Source organism: Cuculus canorus, chromosome 3 (genome assembly GCF_017976375.1).
Source record: "Cuculus canorus isolate bCucCan1 chromosome 3, bCucCan1.pri, whole genome shotgun sequence".
Classification (NCBI taxonomy): Eukaryota; Metazoa; Chordata; class Aves; order Cuculiformes; family Cuculidae; genus Cuculus; species Cuculus canorus.
The window spans coordinates 9,112,517-9,127,369 of record NC_071403.1 but is presented as its reverse complement, the minus strand read 5'-3'; the positions used below and the strand labels follow the sequence as shown (position 1 = coordinate 9,127,369).

Sequence of the window (14,853 nt, the reverse complement as noted above, 5' to 3'; positions counted from 1 at the left end):
TAAATTATACGGGAGACAGGCTCATGGATTTAAGCGCATGAATTGCCTGACACTATGTATCTTTTCCCCCATGATCCTCTAATGCATTTCTCTTTGCTGTAAAATACTTTGGGGTGTTGCTGTTTATTTTTTAAACTATAATATCTGATGCTGGTTTTCCCACAATAATAAAGTAATTTTTTTTCCCCCATGAAAGAAAAAGGGGACTCAACCCAAGGTTTCTTTAGTCAGGAAGAAAACAATTTGGGTCATAACTTTTGGTGGTTTAAGATGTTGCTTGTTTGTTGTTATTTTGAGTGTAGGCTCAAGCAAGGACAAGTGGAGAGGAAAATGAAGGGAAAAAGTGTCATCAAAGCCAAAATCTGAGATGTCATTGACAGTAGTCAGTGACATCTATTTTAAGCCTTTGGACTTTGCATGGGTGAGTCATTTAACTGTGCATTGAATTTTAGAGTGCTCTTGCTTTGTCTGGCTATCCTCTCAACACTAAAACACCAGTTTTCTCCTTATGTGTCAATTTTATCTTCCTTAGCAAGTCTTCGTGTGTTAAGAAACCTTCAAACAATGTTTATTTAAGGACATAGATGTATCAATGATATTTAATATGCTGCTCTATTGAATTTAAAACTTCCAGTGAATCATTGATAAAAATAGTGGTGGAATGTGTTTCCAGTCAATGTACATCTTTCAGTGGCCTCTTATGGAAGTCCTTTGTTGCTCTAAGTACCTTCCAAACACCTGAAAACCTATCTTGTTCACGAAAAGATATCCAAGTCTTTTAATAAAATCATCCTAGTCCCCTCCAAACCTTAGAGTCCATGGATTCCATTGTGGCAAAAGACTTGGGCTTTTGGGGCCCTTCTGAATTTTTCAGTGTCAGGAGATCAGCAGATACAGCTTTTTGAGTGAAGGTATGGATCCGATACCATAGCTTGGCACTGATATGGAAGTGATGCAGTGAAAGAGACTGAGATTTGTTTGAATAGGGTGCTAATATTAATGACGGATACTTCATGGTGTCTAACTTGGAAAAGAGATATTTTTCTACTAGAACTATTTAAGTCAATCTACTTTCCCTATGCTGAACAGAATTTGGCATCTTTACACCATCAACAAGCTCGCCTCATGTCATCATTCCCTGTGGACACTACGTTTCTTTTCTGTTGTCTTTTTGTAGATGGAACTAAGAAAACCAGGGAAGTAGAAGGAAAAGAAGATTAATTAAAAAGATGCACCAATTTTACAGAAAATCTGCTATAGAATAAACTTGACAATTTTTTCAGTGACTCTAGCTTAAATGTAGAAATTTGAGAAACATTCTACCAACTTTATCTTTGATATGAATTCAGTCTGCCTTTATTAGTAAGAAATCATGAGATAAAGATGACAGTTTCTCCCGTCATTTTTCAGTAGTTGGGTTTCTAAAATAACAGAGTGCAGCTGACAAAGTGAGATTCATTGCTTCACAATACGCTCTAAAATCATACTTTGGGAGCTTTTCCTCTACTAGTCTGAGTCAATACTTTTTGCAATGGTATAGCATTAAGGATGATCTTGCATAAGGCTGCTGCTCCCTTTTGCTGCTGTGTCACTATCAGGCACCTTCTTTTAATTCATAGCTAGCAGTTTCCTCAGCTATGGGCATTTCCATGTCCTTCACAAGATTATCTTCTCTAAGTTCATAAACACAGAATGCACTTTATTTTGTATATTTAGTTTCCTGAATCACATGTTGAAGATGCTCTCAGTAACCCTCCTAGCAGAGGCCTGAATCATTATTCATTTTATATTATAGATGACCCATAAAATATTTGTTTGAGACTTTCCAGTCATTTCTCTGGATAAATACTCACTCAGTGAATTTATTAATTCATTCTTGCATACACCCTCCATGTCAAAGAATAAAGCCCCATGGTGTGTTCTATAATTGAAGTGTATGCATTATTATATACCTGTCATTTTAAAATAGTGGCACTGTTATACATTTAAGGGAAATCCACTAGCGTGCTATACACACTCTTCTACAGCAGTTTCAGTCCTGGGTATGTATTTCTTATGCCATCAAAATAAAATCAGCACTATCTCAGCAGCAGCTGATTTCTGTTTGGGGTGTAAAGATCCTGGACTGCTATGTCAGTAAGCTGTGCTTGTTGTGCACTCACAATTTTCATGTTTTCTTTTTGCTTTCTGCTTGGTGCCATGTTTGGATGAAATTGTATACTTGATGTGTATATGGAATATTTGTGAATACACAGCAAAACATTTTACTCTATAAACCAGTGCATTTTTAGTTTTTGAGTGAACTAAAAGACAGTTGTTCTATATTTCTTTCCAGTGGTCTCGTGTTCTCAGACATATGAAAATTAAACAACAATCTCATGTTGGGAGCTAAAAGTTGTCCACCTCTGAGAGTAAAATCTTTGGATTCCCAAACTGGGCATTAACATTTTACTACCTTCATGACTGAAAGACGAAAAGGGTAAAAGAATACATTTTACTCACCCAAGGAGTTTGACTGAATGAGTTTTCCATTTAGATCCTGCTTTCTGGGAACATCTATAGATCCCCTCTTTGTAAAGGAAGAAGTCTTCATACACTTTCATTATAGCTAAAATACAATAGCGAAAATCAGCAGTCAGTAAATATTGCTTGTATTTTTATTTACTCCTTGCATTCCTCGGGGAGATTTTTTGTTGTGTGTTGGACTGCATAAATGTTCTTTGCCATTACACTAAATTCACTAATTGCTCAGGAGTTCCCTGCTGCGAGTGAACCAAGAGAAATACTCCAGCAGAGTTCTCTCTAAGGTCTCTCGTCAAGTTAATTGGGTTTCCCCGTCATGGAAACTCCCTATCATAGACTTCTTCCAGTACAGTGAGAAGAAATAATGCCTCATGTAGACTTATATATGTTTTCTCAACTCCAGTTAAATCCAATTCAATAAAACAAATCTACTCAAAGTTCATGTATGAAACCCTGTGTTCTGACGAGCATCTGCATATTCAAGAAAACAATTTAACAGATGATTTAAATCCTATGAAATACAATGGAGTGATCTGTCTGCCTTTTTATGAAAGGCTTATAGAATTCGTTTAGTACACTGGAATCTCCTTACAGAAAAATAGATTTTTTCTGTATACTTTCATCCTGACTTTCAGGTAAAACTGGGGAAAAAAACTGTAAAACTGAAAGGACCTTGGACCAGGTGAGGGTGGCAGAGGAAAAGCGAAGAGGATGAGTCATTCAAAAAATTAGTACAGAAGCTTCCCTGGATCTTGTTTTGATGCCTTGGCCAATGAGAGGCAAAGAAAAGAGGGCGAGTACAAGGACTGCAAAATTCACTTCTCTCACAGAAGGTTTAAGGTTATGGGATCTCTTCTATCATCCAGCTGAGACAGGAGAAGGTAGTTTCATTTCTAAATCACATTGTTCTTTGAAATCAAGATGAGTAGGTCCAGTTTCAGGAAGCAATGTATTACTTATCAGCGACTCTAAATCAGACACATGTTCTTAACTGTGTAGAAACCTAGAATATTTCCATTGAAATAAAATAAAAATTTCGAAGTGTGTTTCCAGGATAACTTTAGTCTACATGAGGAGATTTTATCAAGGATTGCATATTATATCTACATTTAGTGTGTGTGTATATTTTTATATATATGTAAATATATATACATCTATATATGCATAGGTCTATATATATGACCTGCAATCAGGAGCTAAATAATTATATAGTATTTGGAGTTAAGTGGGCTAAGTTAATGAAGTGTAGAATGGAAAGAAACATAATAATTCCAAATCAAGCACTGAGGTAATTTTGTTTATTCAGTGACTCTGTCCTGATATGGACTGTGACTTGGACTTGATGATCACACTCCACAGGTCAAATATTAGATATTCTAGTTGAATGTTTTCAAAGCATCAATAAAACTTCCCTATGTTTATTTGAAAGTGGATTTTTTTTAAAAACTAGTGTTTCATCGTTTCCATCTGAAAGTTCTAATTGCTCAGTTCCCATGCCATTTAAACCAAAGACATATGTCAGAGAGAAATTGTCATTCAAACTTGAAAGCTGTGTAAGAGTTTTCAATTAGATTCCTACACCTACTGTTTCACAATTGCTAAAAAATATATATTTTTCTTAAACTTGAATATACACAAAACCTCAAGTATATTCACTGTCAACCAGAATGACTTTCTGTGTCGTGATCTTGAAACGAACTTGAATGTTTTCCAGCTATTAAATATTGCTTAGTACATTAGATAAGACTGGCCGTAACCATTTTGTAAGTTCCCAAGGAATGACAAGTGGGTGAATAATGGAAAAATCTCTTTTAGTAGTTAAAGATCATTTGCAGTATGTTTTATTTTTTTAATTTTTTTTTTTTAAGAAAAGAATGATATGTTTTTAAAATTAGGATTATGCCCTGATTGTATTTGTAATACTGGAACATAGAAGAGTGAATCAATGACAAATTATTGGGCCATAACTGTGTCTCATTTAAAAATGTCATCATAACAAAAAGAAAAACCTGAAAGGGATTTTACTCAGTGATACACACTCACAGTTATACACACTTTTTAGGCCTTGATTTTCCACATGCAACATCATCTTAACTTGATACAGACGCTTTCTCTGAAAAAGCACTGACGTTTCAAAAAAAATGCTATGAATTATTGAGTCATTAAAACCTAAAAAATGGCTGAATAAAGATTATTTTCCACAGAGGACTTAGGACTGACAGTTTAATCCAGTGTATGTATGGACTATGAATGCAATATTAAAGGATGGTCTGATATTTCATCTTGAGGAACATAATTTTTTCAATTTTCTTAAAACCGGAGGAAGGTACTGTATACACTTCTAGATCAAACACAGCATAGGAGAGAATATTTTCCCCGAGCAAACAAATTTGGGCAGAACAAATAAGACTGATAATATTGACCTTGTTAAGTTTGAGTTTCAGATTAATAGCAAGTGACCAGATAAAAAACTTTAGGAAATAATTTCAGCTTCACAATGCAGTGAAATTTACTAAGTCTTATAATAAAAACCATATCAATAATAAATTGGGAGTTAATAATATATAATATAAGGCCAGTAAATCGAGGGAATTGTTTCTGCCCCTCTATTCCTCTCTTGTGAGACCTCATGTGGAGTATTGTGTCCAGTTCTGGAATCCTCAACATAAGGTTATGGAACTGTTGGAACAGGTCCAGAGGAGGCTACAAAGATGATCAGAGGGCTGGAGCACCTTCCATAGGAGGACAGGCTGAAAGAGTTGGGTTTGTTCAGCCCGGAGAAGAGAAGGCTCAGAGGAGATCTTATAGCGACCTTCCAATACCTGAAGGGGCTACAGGAAAGCTGGAGAGGGGCTATTCATAAAGGCTTCTGGTGATAGGGTGAGAAGGAATGGTTAGAAACGGAAAAGGGGCAGATTTCTTCCTATTGACATAAGGAAGAAATTCTTCACAGTCAGGGTGGTGAGACACTGGCACAGGTTGCCCAGGGAAGCCATGGCTGCCCCATCCCTGGAGGTGTTCAAGGCCAGGTTGGATGGGGCCTTGGGCAGCCTGAGCCAGTGGGAAGTCCCTGCACATGGCAGGAGGGTTGGAACTGGATGATCTTTAAGGTCCCTTCCAACCCAAACTATTCTATGATCTCACACTATGACCTTTCTCCGTTACTTCAAATCCCACATCCCTCAGCCTTTCTGGTTGCACTGATTTGGTGTGTGAGCACAGACTTGCATTTTCAGGTGTTGCTTGCACCATCCATGACTGCCAATGGAGAGCGTTCAAGCTAAACAACTCTTTTGCGGTCCCTCACTCCCTGCTGAAGCCTCTTTATTTCTCTAAGGCCTCTGGGATTTCATTGCAAAGTTCAGCAGAAAAAATCAAAAACTGATAGCCTTCCATAACCAACAAGAGCCTTTGGGCCACGAAAGGGGAGAATCTGGGAGTAGTCTGGCACTGAATGATCTGCTGAAGGGCCCATATACTGCAGCTTGGCATTCAGAGGACAGCAGGCTTGGCGTGTTAGCCTCAGCCAGTGGGGGAATTGATCCCAGCTGGAGAGAGAAGATCTTTGCTAGCATTTAACTTCTGTGCAACCCCAAATTGCTATTTCATCAATGAGCAAAAAATGCCATGGGAAAAAATGGCACAGTTACAGTACTCAGATTTTCTCACATTTTCAACAGATTCAACTCAAGGTCATTTTATTTATTTTGGACTCTGATATAGTATAGTTGCCTTTAGGGCCACCGAACATCCCTGGTTAAACTACATTGCATATGTCTGTTTTATTCACTGTGGAATGCAATTTGTGTTTTCTCACATTATGGTAGAAGGACATTGCAGACTTTACTGATTTCAATAATGATTTTATCATCTTCCAGACTTACCATACCTTGCACTGGTCCTTTGTCCATGATCTCTTTCATTATATCGGTTTCCTGAGGGTAGGTGAGAGCAGCAGCAGAGAGGGCAAGGGAAGATAATACATTCTATTTACTAAAATTAAAACTTATACTAATTTATCGTTGTGTACATATATATATGGTATAAACATACAATTATACTTGTATTTCTGCTAGACAATATTTGGTTTGCCAAATGAACAAATCTTCAGAAACATGTTTAAGAAGCACTAATGAATGGTTATGACTGCATACTTTCTTTTCTATCTCTAATTTCTATAGGACTGCAAAACAGTACCTTTAAAGGGATGTGGTAAAATTGAGAAACTATCAAGAATTCAAACTCTTCTGAAAATACAAGCGCAATATAAAGGATAATTTACAGCTCTAGTCTTCAAGTCAGGTGAACTTATTTCCATATGCCAGATAATCTTCAAGCCCCAAAGGAGATAAATAAGTGAGATGATAGGTAAAGAGCATAAACTTACTTTTGAGGAGACCCTGTAGTGAGACGCACACCGATATAACCGATTGGATTCTTCTAAAGCATTAGGACACGGCCCCTTTGTGTAGTTTTTTCCATATTCACTTGACACATAACAGCGATTTTCAGCTGATGGCTGCAGGTGATCATTCCAAAATGATGGATAACAAGCATAGGACACAACTCTGTTCAGATATCAAAATAAAAAAAAAAGGTGATAAGCTTGTTTAAAAATCTTTGTAGCTCTATTCAAACTTTTAGTTGTTTTACAACTGTCATGAGTCCCTCATTCTTCAAAAGTGTGACTGTCTCATATCTTCAGCTGGAAGGTGTTTGCTTCAATTTATATGCATGATTCTTATCATTAAGTTTCATTTGTGGTAGCCCTCTCTCCACCATTCTCTAAAGGGAGGTAGGGTCAAAATATGTGTTTCAGCACTTGTCGCGTAGTACATTCATATCATTAATGATGCATAGAAATTCACACTGAATAAGATCAATAAATTACCAGTCCTGTCAACAGGATTCATTTAGCAAAAATGTCTTGTGAAATGAGTGTATTTGCAGCAGAAAAAAATTAAGGGACATGAATCATTTTCTATTTTTATCTACATTTTCTACAGGAATGCTTGAGAGAAGCTACAGGTCTTTTCATTTCTTTTAGCTAAAAATTGTCTGACCTTCCTTCCATATTTCTGACACATGAAGGGAATATTTGCTCATTTTTTTATGAACATTTGTTGAGATAAAAAGTTCTATATTCATTTTTTAAGGGTTTGTTTGCAAATAACTGTGAATGTGATACTCCTTCCCAAGAAAGATATAACCCTTACTGATTGATACCAATTGCTTAATTGATACTAACAACAGATTTGGAAGGGAGTGTATCTCCTTGATAAAGAACTGAACTGAACTCTTTGAATAACAGAAGAAAATTTCACCTGTCCCACACAATCCTAGTTGCAGGCTTCAGAGACTTGAAAATTTTGGTTTTGAAAATCTCCAAAGTGCTCAATCAAATGAACTTTGAAGCACAGGTCAAGAGCCCTCATCGCATCGGGAATGGAGAGGGGCAATGAAAACAAGAGGTGGTTTCAAGGAAAGGTAAGGAGGGATTTTAATTCTTTTCCTTGGCAATACATCAAATGAACTTCTGCTTCATATAATAACTATGTTTTTCTCAAGTAGCTTATCCGGCATTGTTCAGTGGTTTTGACAGTTTGATTAACTGAACATCCTTTTTACTTCAAGAAAGCGAAGGAAACAAAGCATATATTTAAAATGCACTTATGAACAATCTGAAATACCCTAATAAAGGCACAACAAATCTTCCACTTATTATTTTATCCTTTTTTTATGAGATATTGGGATCTCCTAGTTTTCTACATCATATGCTATGTGTTTCCAAAACAATACACACTTTTCTCTGATAATGCCATGGAGACCTATAAGAAGGCTTCTTTTAAAAAGCATAATTAAACAGTTCACTCAAGTAGAATATTTTAAAAGAAGCAGTCTTATAAAAACCATATGTATTTAAGTTGCTCACCAATTATACTAAACTTTCTGAATCTGAAGAACTGAGATCTCTTATTTCTACGTAATAGGGAGAATAATCATATTTCCCTGTATATACTTAGTTACCAGGATTTTTACAAGATGAGCCCATATATGCTTCAGCTACTTTGAGTAAGACAAGGAATTTTCCCTTCAGCCTTTGGTGGTAGAAAAATTGACCCTAAGGAGAACGTCTTTTTGCTTATCAAATTCTTCCTGCCCAAACTAGACAGAAACACCCATGAGCTGCAAAAAACAATCATTCCACCTACTTGAAAAGGGATTGGCCATCTAAGGTTGTTAGGCTGCTATTGCTTAGGTCCTCAATCTGTTCACTGGCAACACCTTTTAAACCTTTCTGAATGTCTGAAGGTATTCTCGATTCCCAAATTTCCAACGGGGAACAGCAGGTATTTAGACCAGATATAAACAGGTTGTTATTACTAATTTTAAAATTTATTATGCTTTATTTCTGTTGTTGAGTGCAACAAAATCTTTGGTTTATGTATGTATAATATAAATATATAAACATATATGAAATAGTTATAAAATATATCTCTATACATAATGATTCCAGTCACCACTGATCACAAATTTCTGAAAGAAGCAAAGGGTTGCTGCTGAGTGCAATCAGGCCTGCAAGGCAGCTAAAATGAGCAAATACAGTCCTGGGAGCACAATCTAGCATAAGCAGGGTAGGAGTAGGTGATTGCAACCCAGTGTAAGGGGTGGTACGACACCTATTCCTCAAGTGTACTTAGAAATATGACAGAGGGAGGAAATGGAGGAGAAATTAATTTTTGGGGTATAGATTCTTTTTCTCTCCCTTTCAGTCGGATTGTCTTGCTGGAGTGGTCGCAGGTTCTGCATGGATGGATCTTACTTCTATGGCAACGGAAATGAAGCACCAGATGACGCACTGACACACTGGAGCTGTGTGGTAATCCAGACATGATGATTCATTCTGAACTAATAGTCACTTCCAAATCTTTTCACTAACCATAGTTTCTGCGGTCGTGATTAACATAATTTAACAGTTCTTTGCTGAAACATGCGTTTGTACGTGCTGAAGAAACAGCAAAACCATAAACATCAAAGACACTTAAAATATAAGACCTTGCCAGAAGACTCATAGAAAAAAAACAGAAATAAATGTGACTGTGTTTATGTGCACGCTTATACGTATACACAGACAAAAATACTAGTAGGAGCAAGCAGTAACCAGAGAGAAGCAACAAAATTCTGTGGTGTGTTCACACATTCCTAGCAAAATTAGTCTGAAGTCATGTTTATGCATTCAATCTAATGAAAATTTTTGTGGTTTTGTTGTATCTATATGTTTGAGTCTTGAGAAGAGAACATAATCTAAAACATTAGAATATTATTAGCAAGTTGGCCAAAACTAATAACACTAATATGCTTATCATACAGTACAACTGCTGAGAACCTGAAGTACAAATCAGATCATGCCCTAATTAGAAGCAATATTTGCATTCAAGTGTGTAACTTTTTTACTACCTGAAAATTAATTGTTTCTTCTTCATTCTGAAAGACTATAAGGTTTTAATTTCCCTTAGCAGATAAAATAGATGTTTTCAAACCACATTAATTCCTTTTAAATTATAACTTGTAAGTGAAATGCCTAAAATTAATAATAACTAGAAAGAGAATACAGATTTATTCTTCAATTAATGGAAGAAGACAGAGAGAGAGTGAGAGTTAAACACTCCCTTTATAGCAGATTTCACTGTTAATTGGGTGCTTAGTGATTCTGAATAGTTAAGTCTCTGCACTGGCTTAGCCTCAGTGACTTTATGGAAGTCTTCCCCTGACTTCACTGGGGATAGTTTAGGCCAGCACTCAATTTCCCTGAAAATCAAAAACCTCAGATAAGTACACTTCTGAAATCAGAAAACCAGAAGCTTTAGAACAGCATTGAACATCTGCTGTGAAAATTTACAAGCCCACACAGAAAATCAATGTGCTTTCTCCCTACTGCAGGGTAGGGAGATAATGAAAAAAATGAGTGCAATATACTGGCTCATAAAATAAAAGTCACCTGGAAGTGTGAGGAAGTAAGCACTATTTAACAAGGCTCATTCAAAAGACACTTCAGTCTTTTATGCCATAAATTTCATCTTTTTTTCATTGGCAAAGTTAAGGAGTTATGGATTATGGGGTTTCAGCTACGAAAAATGATTCAATTATCAGTCCAGTGAATAGAAAATGCTGATTTTTTTTCTTCTTTTTTTTTTTCTTCTTCTTTCTATTTTTTTTTAATACTATTTGCTCTTGGCCACTGTTGGGGCAACATATTAGGCTAGATGGATCTTCGCTCAGATCCAGCATAGCTGTTCTTGGGTTCTTCCAGTATCTCTCCTCAACATATATGTGGATATTTTTCTTAAGGTGTTTATGTATAGTGTGCAGAACTGTTGGACTAGGATTTGAAATATCATTTGAACTTGAGCAAAATAATTCAGGATTTAGAAAATTTGTTTATAAAAATAGGTAAGTAGAGATGTTTTTGCGCATACTACTTTGATGGAGAATCAGTGATCGGGGATAAGAATAGGTGGCAGGCAAAGGTCTGTAAGAGTTCGGTGATGTTCTACATGTTGGAGCTGCCTCCATGGGGACAAGAATGTTGGATGAATGATTAAGAAAACAGTATTGATAGTCCCGTCAAATTTGTGATGGTTCTCACAACAGCCCTGCAAGAGGTGGGTGAATACCATGAGGTGACTGAGCATTAATGCAAGTATTTAGGACTTTGGAGGTGAAAAGACAGTTCACCGGTGTGCTCTGGTGAGCTGAGGTGCCTTGCCTGTGTGCTTCCAGGCTTCCATCAGACAGAAAGCCATCTCTGCTCGGCACACCACTTTCAGACTGGTAATCTGCAGGTTGGTCAGGTCTCACTACTGTGTTTACACCAGCACTAGATCCTGTATGGTTGATAACAAAGTGCCTCACAAAACTCCAGCCTGCCTTGCTTTCTTTATAGAAATAAGTAAGTCTCGTATGCTTAAACTGCTTCTGCAAAGCAGGCTGCATTACTAACCCTACTGCTTCCAGTAAAAAAATATAGCTTTCTGGCATAGGAAGAATCTCATTAGTATGGGCTCATAGTGGTTTTACTCATACAGGGATAATGGTTACAGGTAACAGGAGACCAGGATGCTGTCTTCTTGCCACATTCCTTCAGATTTTTCCTCTTAAAATAGCTTATTCCAAATTTTGTAGAGAAAATATTAATTAAAATGAAACTCTTATCTTATCTACATTGGCAATCCTTGTCTTTAACACGGTAGGCAAGCAAAAATTCCAGAGAGAAAGAGTTGTATTTACTCTCTCAGGAGCATGAGCTCCTTATTAAAAGGACTCTGTTCTAGTTACAGAAAATCTTGCTTAAAATGTTAAGCTATAACTTTTATTTCTTTGTCAATTCAATTAAGCCTTTGCCTTTACTCCCACAAGGTGCTGAGGGGCCTTTGCTGGGTGGAATCCATACACTGTCTACTGTAATCATTCACTTAAAGGGCCTCTCACTCAAAACCTATATCAAAACTTGTTTAATGTGTAAACCATGAGAAAGATGGAGGAACACTTGATGAACACTGTCCCCATAAGAATGCAAAACCCTTTTTCAGGTCAGAAATTGTTCTGTACACTTGAAGAAAGCAGAATGATCGCTTTGTGTACTGTGTCCATGTGAATGACAGTGCTTTAGTCTTCACCTGGGTCCCCAGGCTTCCATGTCAACTACGATGTCTGATGCATCACGTCTGACATTGTTTTGCTCTTTCCACAGTTTGTTTTTAACTAAAATTAAAACTTGGCAGAAGGAGCACCCAGGATCTCTCGGTCTTTCAGTATCAGATATATCAAAGACAGAGTAAGGGATGAGGGTGTGTGAAAGTGAGAGAAGAAACAGATTTTGGTATGGAACAGGAGGTACAAAAAAAAAATCAGATAATGTGAGAAGTAGCAGAATCTAATTATACAGTGCATAAAAATCTGGTTATTATAAATTCTCCTGGAAGCCATTTTCAGGCACATGAAGCAAGGAGTTGACTGCACAGATTTATCATGGCAAATTATCCTTTGCCATGATGAGATGATGAGATGATCTGACCATGATGAAGTGCCTGGCTCCACGCAGAATAAGAAAAGCAGTGGATATGATTTACCTTGACTTTAGCAATGCTGTCAGCATGATTTTCTGTGGTGTTCATCTAGTTTATTGGACTAGATAAGTTGCTTACAGGGTCAGTAGGTGAACTGGGTTGTCATCCTGAAATGTGGACAGATCAAAGTGACTGGTGTCTGTTTACTAGTGGTATTCCTCAGGAGTCAACACTGTTTCACATCTCTATTAGCAATCTGGACACGAAGCACCCTCAGTAAATTTGTGAAGGATGTCAAACTGGTGGGGAGTGATGAGTTCAACAAAGGCAGAAGACAAATCCTGCCTCTTATCCAGGACTGCTCGTGCAACAGTACTCGGAGGGTACTGCCTGTGTTTCTACACAGTTTCACAGGGGGGTTTGAAAGAGCGGTCCTGATGAGCAGAAAGCATAACGTGGGTAAGCAGTGGGCCCTCTCAGCAAATGTGAACAATCACTACTGTGTTGTGTAGCCAATAGAGTGTGAAAAGTGATTATTCCCCTGAAACTGAGGTTACAAATGAATTATTGTGTTCAGTTATGGGATCACCAGTAACAAAAGTAGTGAGTCCAGTAGAAGGCGCTTGGCTGGGGGTGAAGCATATGATATGCAAGGAGAGTCTGAGGCAATTGGATTTGTTCAGTCCAGTGAAAAGAAGGCTAGAAGGAGATCTAATTAGTCTTCAATGACGAAGAAGTCATAGAGGAGACAGAACAAGACTCTTCTCAGAGAAAAATGAAAAGTACCAGTCACAAGTCGTACCAAGGAAAAATGCTGATTAGACATCAGTTAGACCACAAGAGTGGTCAAACAAGTGACATTCCACAAGAAAGTTTATGGAACCTCCATCCTTGGAAATACTCAAAATATGATGAGGGATATGGCCTGAGCAGCCTAATCCAATTTCAGAGTTAGTCATGCTGTGACCGGAACACTTGACTAAGTGACCTCCAAAAAATTTATTCTAACCTAAATCATTCTGTGATATTATAAATTATTGCATGTAATTTTAAAAAGCTCTTGCTGTTCACGTGGAGTTCGAGAGCTGTTAACTTTGCTTATTTTGACCTGAAGAAAAAAGAATCTGGTACAGTCCTTCCTACAGTGTTTCATTCCAGCACAAGATTAGGATGGGATGATTACAGTTTGCTTTACAGAAATAAAATGTTTGATCCTTTTAAATATTCAAATGCTATCTCACACAACTGGCTGCTTACTCAAGGTTGGGATACAGGCTCTTCATGTTAAACAAGAGCCACTGAAGTTTTGGTGTAGTCTTTAAAGTAAAAAAAAAATAAATCCTTTCTTGTTTGTCATGCTGTTAATGAGGCTAATAATATTATGGCTAATAATATCTAGTTGTAATGATGGCTTAAATGGGAGGTAGGTGGTTGCAGAGCTTTCTCACTCAGAGCTCTCATTCAAAATAATCTTCACTTATTTCATAGCTCCTGATCTTAATGAAGGCGATTTGAAGAAGGCGTAAATGAGACAGAGGTAAATGCTTCTTTTTTGAAAGGTCAGAAATAATCATTGTAACACAAGCAACATTGCAACTTAAGAAACTGGTTTAAGTTAAAATAATCTAAACAGATAGATAAAATATTTACCCATGTGTTTTCAGGTATCTCCAAGCACCATCAATACTTCCACCATTGCATCCGTGTTGATTCCTGGTATCGCAAGAGATCAAATTCTGAGCAGAAAGGTTGTCTGTGATCTGACCCTCAGAACGAATTGTTATTCTATCTGCTGCAACACCTGTTTTGAAATAAATATTCTGTAATCAAAACCAAAAACTTACTCTCAACTTTCACAGTGGTTATTGTGAAAGAGGGACTGAAATGCAACCTCAGTATTTTCTGTCTGTTTAGATATGTTTAAAAAATACAGATATAATCTGTACAGACTTTCAGGAGAGAGGATTGTGAAACTGCAAAGCATCATGAGCACCTTTGCTGTAATATTATAAATCCATAGATTTACTAGCTGTCATAAAGTTCCACATATCTAAACAACAGATTAGTCCTTTACATAGTTTAGTCTGACAGTCTCTACCATGTTTGTAATTATATATCTGGGTTACTTTAGCAGAAGATGCAAATACTTCCCCACCTCTCTGCAGCTGACTCTCCAAAACTCTTTTCTTTATTTTCTACCCTTCCTTCCTTTATTTAAGAAAAAAACTAAAAGCAAAAATGAACAGTTCTGTGAAGAAGAAAA

The 14,853-nt window shown here is 36.9% G+C and overlaps 1 protein-coding gene across 1 annotated transcript in view; it reads right to left on the bottom strand.

Annotated features, from left to right (window-relative positions):
* TINAG (tubulointerstitial nephritis antigen) overlaps window positions 1–14,853 on the bottom strand; it is a 46,056-nt gene that overhangs the window by 14,792 nt on the left and 16,411 nt on the right. Inside the window, exons 6-9 of the mRNA XM_009567778.2 lie at window positions 14,241–14,391; window positions 6,911–7,091; window positions 6,413–6,458; window positions 2,503–2,608 (exon numbers count right to left, since the gene is read on the bottom strand). Of these exons, the coding sequence (XP_009566073.2) occupies window positions 2,503–2,608; window positions 6,413–6,458; window positions 6,911–7,091; window positions 14,241–14,391 (484 nt within the window). The remainder of the gene's footprint in view (window positions 1–2,502; window positions 2,609–6,412; window positions 6,459–6,910; window positions 7,092–14,240; window positions 14,392–14,853) is intronic.